The sequence below is a fragment of the Rhea pennata genome, chromosome 18 (assembly GCF_028389875.1).
Source record: "Rhea pennata isolate bPtePen1 chromosome 18, bPtePen1.pri, whole genome shotgun sequence".
Taxonomy (NCBI): domain Eukaryota; kingdom Metazoa; phylum Chordata; class Aves; order Rheiformes; family Rheidae; genus Rhea; species Rhea pennata.
Genome location: NC_084680.1, coordinates 7,611,096 through 7,628,317, shown reverse-complemented (window position 1 = coordinate 7,628,317; position 17,222 = coordinate 7,611,096). Strand labels below are relative to the sequence as shown.

The following is a 17,222-nucleotide window of genomic DNA, read 5'->3' as shown; positions in this document are numbered from 1 at the left end:
AAGAGGTCAGAACTCCAAAGCAAGTGTGGTATAGTTCATAGTCATTCCACGTTTTTACTCTGTTATTTTAGAAGCAAATGAATTCATTGTAGTGCTGTTAAGAACAGAATGGCAGATAAATAAATATTAATGTTCACACACAAGCCTCCTGTTTTTCAGAAATTGAAAATCATCATAACCTAAGCAACATGAATATCCAGCATTCATTAAAAGAGATAAATGAAGAATTTTATTCCATGGAACATGAGGACATTGACTCCGCCACAACTTATTCAGGTTCCAAGAGCCTGCTTTCTCTCAAATTGAGTGTAACAAGTACAGATGCGCTTGATGACTGTGAAGTCATAGATGATATAGAAGAACTGAAACAAAGAATTAAGAATATGAAGTCTGAACTTGAAAAGTACAAAGTGTTCGTGTTTCATTTACAGACCTCTAACCAGCTTTTGTCAAGTGGTATGTCCAATGTAGTTTTGAGTCCCACAGCCTTGCCTGCAGAGGAACAAGTTATACAATTGCAAGATACTGCTACCGCTATGCAAGAAACTAAAACGTATTCTAGTGTACATCAGCAGATGGATTATGAGAGCCACACAGAAAATAAGAATTCACAGACTTCAAAAGCACCTGATACAGAGACAACACAAAATCTTAAGAATGTTCTATCAGCAATATCAGCAAATGAGGCAGAACTTGAAAAAGAGCAAATTGCAAATATGCATCTTCTTAATGAGGTGTATTGTCTTCAAAACAAACTTAGAGAAGCATCACCATCCAAGTGAGTAATGTCATTACTGTTTCAGGTTCCTTTTTGTAAACAGTGATAGTAATAATATAGGAAGGTAATATGAAGATCACTTTATTCACATACAAGCACATTGTTATGGTAAAGGCCAAATTTCACTAACATTAACATAAGACGACTGAAACATTTAGTTAAAAGATGCCTTGAAATAAAAAATACTTAAAAAAAAAAAAAAAAAAAAAAACTGCAGAAGTCTTCCTAGTATTCCATTTGCTGCTCTGTAATGATTCAGTGCCAGACTGATGTGTCTCTCCCCATACCTCAAACCCACAACTTTCTTTGCTGCCAGATGTGATCTCCTGAGCTTGAGTTAGCTCTCTTCAGGTTACTGTCTAAGAAGAGATGACCTCTAAAATCAGCCTATTACAGTTTCATATCACTCAGAATTATTTTTGCTATTGAAAAAAATAAGAAAATTCAACATCAATTCTAAACCAGAAGTACTTCTATGGGCAATTGGCTTACAGATTCATGCTATCCCTTCTGTTTGTGTGACCACACTTTATGTATAAAATAAGAATTTTAGTCTCTAGTTGTAATTTATTTTGCAATTGTGTGCAGTAGCACCTTCCTTTGAAGGAAATGAAGGTAGATATGTATTGAAACTAATGAATGAAATTTTATAGCATAAGCTCATAAACTAGAAAATAATTCGTGGAAGGCTGGAAAGTATCAGTCTTGCTTTTCATATAGAAAGACTGAGAGCAGCAATTTGAGCAATTTGGATAGCCTATATATAAATCATAGACATAAAATGTGGTCTTATAGTACCAAACTTATTTTCTGACTCTAGTATCATTGCTTTCCTGAGAGTCTTTGCAATGGACAAAAAAAGGTATTCAGCCCACTGGCATTCTTTGAAATGCTTGAGTAGAAATAATCTGGAGACACCGAGCAACCACCACCAAAGACAGCAATATATCTTTTAGTATTACTGTTCTAAAATACACTTCTGATATGTAGTTCATATAGATTTACATACCTTGAAAATATACCTCATCTGTGTTACAAAAGAAGATATAATTGTATAAATTAATAAATGAGATGATGTGTTTTGCTGCAAAGTTTTTATTGCCACGTTCTAGGATAACTGCATAAGTCACAAGTGACAGACCAAAAAAGGGGTTATGTATCTCTTCCTATATGAATGACAATGATAATTTCATAACAACCCACAGTATCATAGTTCTTGTTTATGCCCCATGTTTTGTTTAATTCCCCCCTATGCTTTTTTCAGACCCTCTGCCTTTTTCACTCCCTCTGCTAATGTGTATGTATATGTATGGTCAAGTCTCTGGCAATAAACATACAGAGAAATCTGGAATTTGTCAGACTGGATGAACCATCAGCTCAGAAAGTCCAATAGTGGGCTCCTGGTAGCAGTACATAATGTTTCAGAAGAATGGACAGCTCCATCTGCTCTTCTGAAATGAATCAAAAGAACCAGTTAGGAAGAACAAGCATATTCTTAAAAAAGATTATTTTCAAATACTTACTTTTGTTTATTTTACTTTAGCACCTTTACATGCCATCCAGGTTACTCCAGGCATACAAACAAGTTCATCATTCTATCATTCTAGTTTCTGCCCATTTTATAAATGAAGCAGTTTGGTAAAGAATAATAACCCAGAAGTTATGCCTATAAATAGAAGACTCAACAGTTAGAGACAATACATTTGTCATTGCGGTTGTAAGAACGTTCTGAAAGAAAATTAAGTAACATAAAATTACAGCTTAGAAATACAATTTTAATTCACTTTAAATGTTATTTATGGTCAGAATATTGCTTTCAAAGATAATTTCTTTTTTCAGATATGATTCATTAGTTCATTCACAAGCTCAAGAACTCTCCTTTCAACGCCAGCAAATTAAAGACACCCGCAGTAGTTGTGTCACTTACCATCAACAGCTGACCAGCCTTATTAAAGCTTTTGAGGAACTGCTTCAAGCCAGTGATGTAGATTATTATGTTGCTGAAGGCTTCCGTGAACAGCTGAATCAAAGTGTACTATTGTTTGAGAAGCTAGAAAGGAAATTCCTGTATGGTAAGTAACAGTATGTCAGGCATATTGTCTGGGGTATATTAACACTCTCAGAATTTCAAAGTATGTCCACTGAAGTCTTTCCATTAGCTTAATTCACAGTGAGTATTTAACACAATCTGTGTTTAACTAAAAAGAAAAATTGCAGGTTTCTGAAGATTTTTCCCCTATAGAGCAGGCACTTGCAAGAAAGGTGAATATGCTGCAGAAAGTTGAGCTTTTCCAGTGAAAGACAAAATTATCATATTGTAGTCCACCAACCAATTTCCTGTGGCCATTGCTTTGGGAGAATCCACCAGGAATCTAAGATTGGACAATTATGGAGGTTCAGTTACAAAGACAATACTGTACTGGTTTCTACATTATCTGATATTATTGTAGAAAAAGCAGAATTGACTAGTATGCAGGTATAAAATCATCTGTCACTGCTTTCACTAAGGAAAAGAGGCTTAGGCTTTATGGAGAACTCCACCCAAGTGGGTCACTCTAGAAAATCAGAGTAGGAGTGAGGAAAATCTGTTTGATCTGAAGACAGAGGAGAATACTTGCTTTCAGAATTTTGAGCGGCTCGTAAAATTAAGAGACTGTTGTACTGTAAATCAGTGTCTATCTGAGGGTTACTGTCAGGCAAAATAATAGAATGAGAGCCTCCCAAGAAGGCATTCTAGGAGAAGCCAATATGGGAAGTGTTGTCTTCGTGGGAGAGAATTGCTAGTGCTGAATGGAGTCCATACCCTAGAAGGGACATACTGTAATGCGTACCAGTAAGTAAAGTCTTTTTAGCGATCAGTGAAAATTTGCCTATTATCTGGAAAATGGGAGTTTACAGACCTGAAAACACTCTTTTCCCTTTGAGTGTTTAATGCAATTCGTACCTATTGCTGGGCAAAGCATTAAGTTGGAATGGCAGAGCCTTAAACATCTAAGAAGCCGTCTCAGGAGCTTTATTATTCCTTACATTTCTAATTAGTTTATCTGAGACCTGGACCTTGCTGTTAAATAGCCTGTCTGGTTAAGAAAAGGGAGGTTTATGTCTTTCATAAAAGAGAGTTGAAATGTCACCATATTTCATAAAATAGTCATCAAAATTGACATTTGTCGCTTGAAGAAGGCCATGCATATTACTTTCACCCCTTATTTTGAGGAAAATTAGTGGCAACATGATGGAAACAGGGTGCTAACGTAAGTGAAATGCAGCAAGAAAGCCCTTTTCTTATTCTCACAAGGGTGACCTTTTCTGACCCAAACTACTGGCAATGCTTCCATGGATGTCAGCTGCAAAATTGACATCTTCAGCCAAACACTTATGGACCCTGACTCCCGTATCATCCGGAAATTGGTTCTATAAGATCACTTTGTTCAGAAACATTCAGGACCCAGCATACAATGGTCTGTATTCTGCTTTTCTTTAAAGAGAGTGGCAGTATGTTGCAGTTTTGATTGGCTCATATAAAGGAGCTGTATATGAGGAAAAGGTATTATGGCTAGTGTGTCATAGCAGTATAATAAAAGATTGAGTATATTCAATGATTTCAGTGGCTACAGAGATTCCTTGCATTACAAATAAAAGATTGTGTAGTGAATAAACATTAAACGCCTTTAAAAAAACCCCAAACCAACAGATGGTATTCTATATACTGTGAAAAGTCACTGACAACCGAGACAATTCAATATATCTAACACAATGGTGTTGCATTGAATCACACATTAAAATAAAATGATGTTTGTAGGGTTATAAAGAACATTCAGCTTGCTAAGAATTGACTGTAAAGAAGAAGCATAAACAACCGTCTGTCTCTGCATTTCCATCCTGACCTTCAGTTCATTCCCCTGAAATTTCAGCTGTGCAGCTCTTACCTACCACTTTTGCTTAATTGCAGAAATTTTTTTACAATATGGGGAACGAAAGTGACACCACAAAATTCTTATTTCCATATTCAAATTACTGTCCGAGTTCAGATCTCTAACACTGAATTGTGCTTATGGTCACATGCTATGCCTCTGAGGATATTGCAGGCAAACGTCTGTGTGTGCCTGTTTATTAAGGACAGTTGGTTAGCGTGGCTGCAGGTGGCCAAAATTCAAGTGAGATAGAATTGTTTTTTTATGAATATTTTATTGAAGAAGTAATGGTGTATATACCTCTAATTCTTCTTTCATAATGCAGCACAATGTTTTACATTTGTATGTTAACTAAAACAGTAAGGCTGTAAAATCTGGTACATGTGGTACATAGGCATTGCTTGGTAATTTTTCTGAACTCCCGAGCAAGTTGTTACTTTGTTGCTGTGCTATAAATTGCTTTGCTCGTGTGCGGCTTTTGGCATTAATGTTGAGTATCCATTGACTTCTCTAAATTCTCATTAATTTACTACTTACATATTTAAATAAAATGCTTAAGACTGAAGAGAAAAAGTATTAATTTCAATGTTTTTTTTTTTCCTAATCAGATATTTCTGTTTTGCAGGAGAATTGATAGGTACTGAAGTTACTAAACTTTATGAATTATCTCAAAGGTAAGAGTACTACTGAATGTTTGTTAAATATACTGTTGTTTGATAAGTTGATAAGGATGCTGCACGGTCCTTAGCACAACTTCAACAGCATTACCTTTTGGGCGGGCTTTTTCTTATCTTGTCTGTTTCATTAATATCCATTCTGTTAATAAAATATTCATAGAAAACAAACTCAGGCTTTTTTCTGCTACATCTCAGTAAATGTCTGAGATACTGAGATGAGGCATCATGCTACCAAGATTGTTCCTTTCAGTAGTGCACCTAAAGCATTCACTAGTGCACTGTGATACACTGGTGGGTATGCTTAGGCGTTATCTTAATTGCAGCTGCTAGAAGGGACAGTCAGCTTCCTTTCTGTTTGCATGACCTTGGGGCTGGCTCGGGAGCACTGCAGTACAGTGCTGTCTCACTTAATTCTCAAAACCCCCTTATGCTGAAGGTGAAGAGAGCAGGTGTTGCTACACTGCTCTGTGTTTGTTTTATGGCAGCCTGGGATTCTCTGGTGCTACAGAAATCCTTAGCTGCCTGTTCAAGGCAGCTTTCACTCCCCGTGACACGAAGGTGACTTAAGATAGGCTAGTGCTGGAATGTAAACGCTAGACTTGAGGTCCTTTGGTTGTTCCAGGTAACTTCAGTGAGGTCTGAATTTCAATCTAGATACATACCTCTGATGCACAGAGGATTTTCATGTTCTGTCTCATAAATCTTTTGCTTTACCTGTGTCTTGTAAATGTAACACCATTTAACTTCTTTCTGTTTGTTGTGCTTCCAAAGTAATAAAATGATTTTTTGTATTTAAAAATGTTTTGTTTGCCACACAAGGAGCAAGGAGAACACCACCACAATATACCAGCAAGTTAAGGATGAATCACCTATACCATCTGCTTTTCATAGCTTGTCTGACTTTGATATGTCAGAAAAGTCATCTCTTGGATCACCTGAGCACAAACATGACCTGGCAGAAGGACAGCATGGCGTACTGGCACTTATGCCAAACAAGTTCCCCCCAGGTAATTTTTTTGCCCTTGAAGATTCACTAGATATTGGGGGAGTGTGATAAATAAGACACGAGGGAACTAATTAAGAAATAATGAGGAATGTTTGTCTGTTTCAGCTTTCCAGTATCTTGCATAATCATTGCAATTTTCAGTAATAAGGCAGACAAAGATGACAATGATTAGAACTACCTCCTGTCTGAAACAAAATTAACTATGATATTTTGTGTCTTTGTTGTTTTAGACTATCATCTTTTACAGTACTCCAGACAGTCTTTAAATAGACAAGTTATGAGGGAAAATAGACAATTGTCAAGAGATTATTATATTGAAAAAGAGAAATTTTCTAATTTTATAAAAGTCAGTATTGTGTTTCCTTGAGAACTGTAAGTGCTGCATAATTAATAAGTGGTGTCATGTTTGACCTGGATAGTTTCGCTAAGCACAAGTGATGCTTGCAGTAGTTTGTTATAGGCAATGATGAAAATTTAATAGCTGAGATAGCACGTACTGTTCAGGAGAAAAATATTGCAGACTAAACCAGGAGTGTGTGACATGGATAAACTGACAAATAAGGTAGTGACAGTTAGAACAGATAAGTTTCTGAGTAAAGCTGAAACTTACAGCCGATGGAACAAAAATCGTAGAACGGCAAAGCAAGAAGGAAAAGGTACTGTAATGAAACTTGATAGAACAGTTTTATTTATTAAAGGATGCATTGTGTAAGTCAAAGTCAAATTTATATCTGAGTTGCTCTAGCAAGCTTCCTATTATTATGAGGAAAAAAGGATACAGTTGGTGCATTGAGTCTAAATGTGAAGCCGTATTTCAGAACCTTGAATTCACTTCCAGATACAGGAAACATTTTAACTAAGTAAAATTGTAATCTGCTACAGTCTTCCTACTTGTAGGAAGAAGAAATTAAACACAAAAAAATCTTAGGACATTTATGTAAGTTTAAATGTAGAACAGGAGTTGCAAGACTGTTTCATTGTATGTCACTAAAAATGTGTGGTTTGTGTAGAATATGAAAAAATACTGTTGTAGAGTCAGATATTTAATGTCTGCCATTTTTAAGAGTTCTGTATCATTTTTTTTAGTCTGAACAAACAGCAGGTATGGTGGGAGTACACAGTGGAAAGGAATACAGTCATTCGATCTATATAAAAATTGGTGTCTTGGTTTATTTAGAGTTATTAATGGAGCATCTGCAAGAAATTCGAATCCTGAGACGACGTTTAGAAGACTCCATAAAAACTAATGAGAGACTGAGGAAGCAGCTTGAAAGACAAGTTACAGACAAAGAACTAGATCAAGGTAAGAAATTATTTCATCATGAATTAAATCCATCTTTTCTGCTTGAAGTCTGAAGGATCAAAATCTGTTGGAAATTTTTGTATGCTTTTTTGAGTAAACCCTGTGCCTTTACAGTTGGAAAATGATGTGCTTTCCTCTGAATGCTGCTGTATCTTGTGTTCCAGCAGCAAGCATAACTTTTCCACGCTCCCTGTGGAGTGCCATAAACACAGATATAATGTGCTCTTTCCTTGGCTCCATTGCTTGATCCATTGCACAAATTTTCTATAGGATACAGATACAGCAGATGTCCTCACACCTGTAATTGCACACATTGCGTAGAGAGGAGGACTTAACCACTACCAGGTAGCCTTACGCCACTTGATGATACCATGGTTGAATTTCATCAGAGAAGTGAAGGACCCATCTAGTCCTGTTATCAGCTAACAGCCTGTATTTTTTTGTCTTTTGGATATCATTGGATCATAAGACTCTGATTTTAAGTTTTGTATTCTGATATTTATGATGTCATTTTATTTTTAATTCTCCACTATGTCCAGTCAGGGGCAGTTGCAGGGGAGGAAGCCAGTGGTATCAAGGTAATTTCAGTGTGACCTGGGCCTGGCATAAGTAGAGGAGGAGTTGCTTTGCTCTGAATTACATTGTTACTATTGATACGAAGTTTGAATATTGTGGAATTAGTTTTCCTACCTCTTCTCCTTTTATATCAGGCGTAGTCAGTACACTGCTAACAGAACTGTTGGAGATTCCTTGTCTGGAATTTTCTGATTGCTTTAAAGCAAATGTGTGTTTACATACTGGGACAAAATAGCCTTAATGGAACGAAGAACCTCGGCTATGATATTCAGCTTGTCATTTGATTTGATTGGTGTGATAAATGTGGCCTACACAAAATGGAATTGTGAGTTTTTTAATGAGAAATACCTGACAGGAACTGATAGAAATTTTAACATAGATGGTTTTCATTCCAAACTCTAATATACATCAGTGGATGAAAAAGACTGAAAATAGGAATGCAAATTCAGAGTCACTGCTCTCTGTTGTTGGTGTTTAACATCTTTGAAAGCCAAGCTCTGTGGTACATTTAAAACTTTTCACAAGAAGATAGCCAGGCTCTCACTAAGGAGGCTTTCGTAGCACCTTTTCAAGCACACAGAACCAGGCATACTTTCCCACATTTTACTTTGTTCTTGTTCTCCTTCCCACACTTTCTGCCGTAGGGCAATTGATTAATATGCAATATTACTCACAGTGGAAGCAGGCAATAAATACCTACATGCTTTCCTCTTACTCAGTTTCACTAATACTGACATTAGATTCATTATGTTTTACATCATCTCCATGATCCATTTCTGTTGTTGTTTAAATGGATACTACCTACAAATGGCAGATTGCTTTCAAGAATAATTTACATTGATGGAAAGGTGTATAAAAAGCATCCATTTCATTCATGAAGTATTTACACTGCTGGAAAGCATGCTGTTCTCATGAAATAACCACACTGAAACAGTTCCAACTCTTTTACAGCTTCATAAAGATTCTGGCAAGAACATCCATTAATCCAGTGAAAGTATATTTTCTTTATAAACTGTCTTATGCCTTACATCTGTCTTCTTGCTGCCTTAGTACACCTACCAATATTTCCAATGGAGGAAATATTTGGAGAAGAAAGGAAAAAGTAGCTAAATGTTACTGGCTTTCAATGTAAAAAGAAATTCCTACCTGATACTGAAGCAGATCTTATCCTTGACACACAACCTTTAAAAACTTTTTTACTCTTTACTTAATATCCTTACTTTGTTTTCCTTTAAAAAGCAAAACAAAGTTGTAACATACTTAGTTGTTAATGAAAGCCTCTTACATTCTTTTTCTTTTGAGTTGTTTATTCAACAAAATTTAATGTGTAGAAGTATTCCCATCTCTCTAATCTATGTTGTATGTATACATACACATCTGCCCACTATTTTTGCCATCCTGCTTTTAGTATTTAGATTTTCTAAGTATTTGAATGCCTTTTGGCTTCTAGTATTCTATAAATGACAAAAGTGCCAGTAATGACTATATCATTACTTTAGAGCTGAGATTTGAAGTGCAAGTAGAACTAAAATAATTGCTTCAATCATTCAAATGTTAAGCTTCAAAATAAAATCAAAGGTTTAATTTTGAGTTTACTTGGTTCAAATGTTATTAACAGCAGTTAACATTAAAAAGTTTTTTTGTTTGCTTTTTATAGCACATAAGTAACTAATGTATATACTCAGACTTATTTTCAACTGTAGTACATCTTTATTTTACTTTATCTGGGAATGAATATTTATTTCCTTCCCCTTTGCTGTGATTTTCTACAGTGTCTGTCTTTCAATCAGTGTTTCCTTTGAAACCTTCAAGGTACACTTCCTTAGCACTCACTTTTTTGGCACATAACATAATGAAAACTCAGTGTACTGCAGTTGTAGGTCCTGATGCTCCACTTTACTCTGGTTAGTTGGACCTTTGCATCTTTGGAGAGTATAATTGATGTCAGCAGGGTTCTGCACAGAAGTAGTAGTCCCAGTAGTGGGTCAAATTGCAGGATTGTGGCCTTAGTACCACTCGATCTACATTATCCCTTATTTTGTAAGATAACTAATAGTTATATTCTAAAGCTTTTCAGTAGGACTGTGATAGCATAACTTTTTAAATAGGATAAAGCTGGGTGATGGGCAATAAATTAAATTAGAATCAAGATGAGGCCATCAAGCTTTGCCACTTCAAGTTGAATTGCTTTGTTAAAATCTGAAAAGAAAAAGGCTTTTGAGTTCACATAGCTACCTCAACTCTTTAACATATAGATAGTAAAATACCATTAGTGCCAGGCTTCCAGGGCCGTTGAGTCTTTCAGTAACAACAAGAGGTGCATATCATGGCACACTACGTCCCAGTTAGGTAGTGAGTAAAATCTTCAGTTGGGATTACAATAAAATGAGATTACTAAGGTTGAATTGAACTGCCAGAGCTGAAAGGCATCCTCCTCATATATTCTGCTAATTTTTTGCCAGCCAGTTATTTCTCTTTCAACCAAATAGTTGATGCTCTTGTACTTCTCTCAAGCTCTAAAGCATAATAGTTACTGGGATAACTAATCAACTTTTAATAGTAATGTTAATTCCAGTGGGTTGTGAAGTGTTTTACTGACTATAAATAGGTTATAAGGGGCAATAACAATTACTGCATTTGCAGTTCAGAGGCAACTACCTTGAATTTGGAATAAGGCAGTTTCCAGAATGCAGTGTAACATTACATACCACTGTGGGATGAATAGTGTAGATACAATACCCAGACTGGAATTCCTGACTGGAATTTGACCAACTGGACACTCAGTTTAACAGCTAGATTTGTATGACTAGTGCCACAAGATCCGCAGAATAGGATTTATAGCCTTAAATATCCAGAAGTCAGACATCTAAACCAGTGCTGGCTACACGGAGCTCCTCTTGGTGGCACTGGAGCCAGCATCTTAGAGGACAGTGCAACTCATCTGCAGAGAGGCATGTAGGGGTTACATCGGATGGGTCACTCTCTGGATATGCATGCCTGTTTCTCCCATTGGCTATTGATGGAAGCCCTAGTTACCTAAATTTAAGACTGATGAGTCTCCATCCCTGTGATCATAAATGTGTTCTCAGTTTGTAATCAGAGGCAAGCACCATGATTCCAGCTTTATGTTCTAGAATGGCAGGGTAGCAAATGTATTATCAGAGTTACTACCTTTAATTCCTGCATTACCCACTGTGGATTAGTTTCTATTGTTAGCTACCCTCTGTAATGGTAGCATTAAATACAGTAGAGTATGAACAGCTGAATACTGAAATAAGAATTTTACAGAATGCTGTAGACTTTTGTACAGTTTATATCATTTTAAAAGAATATCTGTGTTGGAAAATACTCCTGCACTTGGTCCTGTTGCATTTTTGGCTGATGGGTAAAAACTGCTAGGGGTAATTTTGCAATTTGGTTAATGACTGGCCAGTGATGAGAGGTATTTGTGATGCAGAGCTTTGAGTCACTTGGCATTAACCTGAGTTGCCTCTCAGTTTGTGGTGAAAACCTTTAAAACATATAAGGGATAGCATAGCATGTTTTCTCTGCAATTTTTTAAATTGTTCTTGTCTGGGAAGTTTAATATTTAATGACCTAGGGATGACTCATAAATCATTTTTATGTATATATTTATAGGTTCTGCAAACATTTTTATCCATGGCTCAGAGGAACATAATTCCCTGACTTCTGAAATTCATTTCCTGAGGAAGCAAAATCAAGTTCTGAATGTAATGCTAGCAAAAGGATCCAGAGGTAAAATGTAAAACTATGCTTTACAGAAGTAGACTACAACTCATTCCAAATTAGCAAACAATAAAGTCTTTAGAGTCCATTTATTAAATTGGCCTCTCAGTTCTTCCCACTTCTGAAATTCCGTACTCAAAGCATTCCAACTGGGTTTAACAGTGATGAAGGAGATGGAGCAATGTTCCTTCTTTATATTTATTCATAGCATTTTCAGTTTTAAATGTGCTTTCATTTCTTCATTCTTTTTGCATTCCTTTCTCTTTATATATTCTTTTTTTCTTCTCTGTGCTTTTTAATACTGTTTTCCTGCTCCTTTTTCCCCATGCCTCTGTTCTAAAGTTCTCTTAAAACAAACAAACAAACAAACAAACATGCAATATAGACCAGAATTATTTTTGTTAATGAAATTATTCAATACAGAAGAATTGCAAAGGGAAACAAACTAATTACTCCTAGGTTCAGGAGTCTGCTGCAGAGGGTTGACTGGACAGGTTAAGTATCTTTTTGGAGGCACTTTGCAAGAGAACTGGGGGAAACCGTTCAGAAGTGTTTGTAATCTCTTAGATTAACATTAAAATTTCCTTATCTTCACGACTGTGAAGAGAGAACATTAGAAGTCTATTCTATTCTTTTCCCTCAAGAAAACCAGCAAATAGCAGTTCTTAAAGGCAGCTTAAGCTAAAATTAGATGATAAGTATCTATATTTTCAGGGCAATGTAGAGCCTATTTGTATAAAAGTACTCGTGCATCTTTGAGTCATGCATTTTCTCATCTGGTTAGCACTTCTTGGTGCTTAACAGTTTGTTCAAGTTCTGCTTTTTTATTAATACAAGTTGTTACCACTCTTGCTTGTTTCCATGTTTGACAATATGATATGATAATATCAGGGTTTCTTTGTATAAGAACCATGATGAATCAAACACTCTGCTACCCCTGTGTTTTAAAACAATGGCAGTGTCTCTGGAGTTTATGAGATGCTTTTTTCTTTTTTCTTTTTTTTTTCTTTTTTTCTTTTTTTTTTCTTTGTTTTTTCTTTTTTTTTTCCCTAGTGCCACTGGAGAAAGAAAAGTCTCTTAAGTACCTCCTGCTTGCTTTAGTCTCAAGTGCTTTCTGTCTAGTCCTAGCTTTGACTTCTTCAGTAGTGAAGGGCTGGGGATGCACATATTTAACAGCACATGGGAATTACGATATCTGCTGAAGATGAGTGAATTTCTAACTGTCAGGAAATGAGACAACTCCTCTCCATTTCTTCACCGAGGTTGCCACCTCCTCAGTGTTAAACCTAGGGTCACAAACTTGGTTATTTGTCCCTTAAGCCTCTCTAGTAGTAGGTATCTCAATATCATCAGTTGTTCCTACCAACAGTTCCTTGGCACAGAACCAGTTTGGAGGAATTGCTTTTTCCAAGGAAAGAAGGACTGGTATGATAGAGTTAGCAGGTAAGTAGCTCCAGGAGGGTGAGGATGGAGGGACTGTTACGGGACAAAGAGATGGGAACAACCCTAATCTGCTCTTTCCTTCCTAAAAAGAAGTCGAATTTGTAATTTGGTGAGGCTAGGCAAAATTCACGTACCTGCTTCGGAAACATGCTGCTACAAGTTTTTGAATGCTATCCTTCTGAACAATTTCAAGAGGTGTTGGGGGCCTTTGCTGTGTCAGGATGTGCACAGGTTCCTATTGAGATCCTTTGTTGAATTCATTGGGAGTCCTGGAGGTTGAATGTTGTACTGTTATGGAAAATGCGTCTACCAAAAATAATTAAAAAACCAAAATACTGCAATCCTAAAGCTCACAAGAGCAGCTGTTACTTCGTCTGTCTCTAAGAAAGCTGATTTTGTTAAAAAGCGTGGCTTCAGTGTGTTGTGGGCATTGTGAATACCTTGCATTTCTTCTTGTTGCAGACAAACAAAAGGAAAATGAAAAGTTAAGAGAATCTCTTTCTAAGAAGAATGCAATCATTGAGCATCTTCACAAGGATTATGAATGCATCAAGAAAGAAAATGAAAGACTGCAAAAACAAATTTGCAAAAAGGAGGATGAAGCCAGATATCTGACGCGTGAGATTTACAGCAGTCGTAATGAATTAAACAGGTATTGAGTCTGTCCATATTTAGACATTCATTTAGAGAAGAAAACTGTCAGTGTGACATGCATGTGTTTAGCTGTGGCCATTAACATTAATGAGATGCATAGCTATATTCAAAAGGCAAAGGAAAAATTATGGAAGAAAGGGGAATGGGTTTTAGATTTTGAAATGAAGAATAAGAAGAATTTAATTTTTAACTTAGAGGTGCATTGGAACATTACAGGTTGCAAACAGAAGTGAATATAAAGCAACATCAGCTCTCTGAGAATGACAAATTACTGCAGTCACTCCGAATTGAACTCAAGGTCTATGAAAAGTTGGAAGAAGCAAGGAGAAGGAAGACAGGTACAAATGCACAATTGTTTCTATACAGTTCTTGGTCCTTGCAACCCTTCCGTCTCTGAACATGATCTTGTCAGGATAGTAAGGCTAGGTCAATGTTTCTTTGCTTCTACCTATGTCTGCTAGAGAAAATAAAGCAGCAAGTTGAGGCTAGAATGCTACTTTTTACATAAGAATATAGCTGTGAAGTTGTGCTGTGTGATTATGTTCTGAGCAGGCACACCAAAGTTTCTTTTATCTTGTTAGCAGCTAAGTTAACTGCAAGTATTGAAGAAGCAGTGGCTCAGGCTGAATAAGCTTCATGGAGATATTGAGTATTTACTTGTCATCTAAACACTTGCTGTTCCATTCCTGCAGCTTGTGCTTACTCAGATAACTTGTGCTTTCTCTTAAGACGGAATATGGGAATAGTGTCTTCCCTCTACGGCTAGAGAGAAGTACTGGCACTGCTTTCTAAATGAGACATTTAATAATTTCCCATGTGTTTTTTGTCACTAAAGGTGAGAGGTAGAAATGAGATTTATATATGAGACTCTTCCTACCCCTTTAAGGTGGTTGCACCACCACATAGTTGATGATGTGATTTGATAGAAGTTTCGTCTTTATCAGACCAGAAAGGTGGTCTTTGCTGTATGCTTTCTATAGGATCCAGCAAATTTTTGATTAAGAGTTCATGTAGAAGTTAATTTTTCTTCCCAATTGTTGGCAGAGAGCTTTAAGCAAAAGCTGGCTTAGGGACAGAAGTAAGTTTCCTTGCGGAACTCATAACATAGTTAGAGAGTAGCAGCACTGTCCTCATGCTGTTGTGAGCCCCTTCCTGCTCTCTGGAGAACAGTTTGGTTTCGGTATGAAAGAATACATGGGATTGTTTCTGTACTGACTCCCTTCTAAGACGAACACAGCTCTTGCTTTTCAGAGGTTCAGATTGGTTCCTCTGGTTACCAAGTGATCACTGTTCTCCTTTTCCTTCAGTATATAAAATTAAACTCCCAGATGTACTTGATCCCTCCTCCTCACTCCAGGATTACCTGTTCCTTTTTCTTTCCCTAGACTGTGTATTAATGCACTTCAAATTTTGTAAATCCTCTTCATTCTCTTATTATTATAATTTTGCTTTTGGTATGAGACTTGCTAGCTTTTACGGACAAAGTGAAAATAATTTTCAGCTTTTTAAGTCTTTTGAGGGTAGAAGCAATTAAGACTTCCTTTTTTTGTCAAACTATTATCTCAATACTGTTTGTAGTTAATTCTTAATATTGAGGATAAAGCTGGCTATAAATTACTTGCTCAGCATTCCGATAACAGCTAATATTACTTTAATTGTTAAAGATGTTAAGTGTTTTTGTTAAAATATTCTCAGATTCTAGACATGGTGCATCAGAAGAATTTCGAAAAGATCAAAATAATCCACTTGACTTACATGAACTACTGACTGAAATACAGAGTTTGCGAGTACAGCTTGAAAGAAGCATAGAGACAAACAAGACTTTGCATGAAAAATTAGAGGAACAGCTTTCAAAAGAAAAGAGAGAGGAAGTGGGCTCTATGTCAGCTGTGAATATCGACTACCTTTTCAAACAAGAATCTCAGCGTTATGCGGGAATGAATGGTACTGTGCCATACATGCTTTTATTGTACTGTAGAACCTACGCCTTGTTCTTTAAAGATGCTGCTTTTCTCTTAAAGCCTCGTACAACATCAACTGTGTGATTCAGGAGCTGCCTATCAGCCTTTCAAATTGCTTTCCTGTTAGAGCTATTAGTGCATCTAGAGGTGAAATGCACACTGTACCGTCTTATAGCCTTCAACTGTCAAATGCTTTTCATTCAGGAAAGGCGTTTGCAGGCAGTGTCTGAGATGGAAGGATGCCTGCATTAAACTGCCATAAATTTTGCTTACCTGGGAATTCTTTTTAATGCACAGCCCTATAGCATTTGCTAAGGGTGACTATATATTGCTCAAGAATCATCAGTAAGTGCACAATGTGGTGGTTGTATAAATCATTTGTCCCCTCTATGTCCTTGAAGAATATTTTATCTTTATTTTAATCACTGTTAAGCAGTATCATTTCAGCAAATTGGGGAAAATGTGATGTTTACACTCAGGGTTAGACTGTGGCCCCAGTAGAAATGTGTATGGGGTACAAGGGCATAAGAACGTTCTTTGCTGCTAATATACCCTTCATAGGAACAGCTTTCTGTACTTACAGCATAAAGCCAACCCTCCTGCCTGTACATGTATATGTCATGTTCTGAGAAGAAATAATAGTGGAGCTTTTTGTTCACACACTTTGCGCACATACGTCTATCTAACCATATGCACCACACAGAGAAAGCTGCACTAATCAGAGGAGTAGTGTGAGAGCTCATGAGATGTAGCAGGTTTTCCTACCACCTTACTTCTCTGAAGGGCCCACCTTGCCTGATCAGAGTCATACTTCAGGTGAAGAACATAATGAGCATACTCCACACCACTCTGTATGAGTCAGGCAGATGCTGAATGCAGCAGATAAATTTTAAGGATTGCTAGCCTTTCCTGTGCCCTTACTACTTGCACATTAACTTACAATCATGTGCTTCCTACACAAATGTCTCTTTAGAGCCAGTCATGATCAAGTAGATGTGGAGTGACTATCAGGCAACAAATATGTATTACCAATATCCCCAAATTGCATTTGTTCCTGATAACTTTCTAGATAGAGTCCTAGATGTTGCTCTTGACCTATATCAAGTTAAGCAGTTAAGAAATTGAGAAGCTAGTTATTTCCTTGAGAAAATTGAGATACAGGTTTG

At 36.6% G+C, this 17,222-nt stretch overlaps 1 protein-coding gene across 2 annotated transcripts in view; it reads left to right on the top strand.

Annotated features, from left to right (window-relative positions):
• The window catches only part of CDK5RAP2 (CDK5 regulatory subunit associated protein 2), an 81,089-nt gene that overhangs the window by 54,243 nt on the left and 9,624 nt on the right, over window positions 1-17,222 (top strand). For both annotated transcript variants that reach the window (XM_062590918.1, XM_062590919.1), the window contains exons 25-33: window positions 160-778; window positions 2,618-2,850; window positions 5,315-5,363; window positions 6,186-6,373; window positions 7,550-7,675; window positions 11,891-12,007; window positions 13,904-14,093; window positions 14,312-14,433; window positions 15,791-16,039. In XM_062590918.1, coding sequence (XP_062446902.1) covers window positions 160-778; window positions 2,618-2,850; window positions 5,315-5,363; window positions 6,186-6,373; window positions 7,550-7,675; window positions 11,891-12,007; window positions 13,904-14,093; window positions 14,312-14,433; window positions 15,791-16,039 — 1,893 coding nt within the window. The remainder of the gene's footprint in view (window positions 1-159; window positions 779-2,617; window positions 2,851-5,314; window positions 5,364-6,185; window positions 6,374-7,549; window positions 7,676-11,890; window positions 12,008-13,903; window positions 14,094-14,311; window positions 14,434-15,790; window positions 16,040-17,222) is intronic.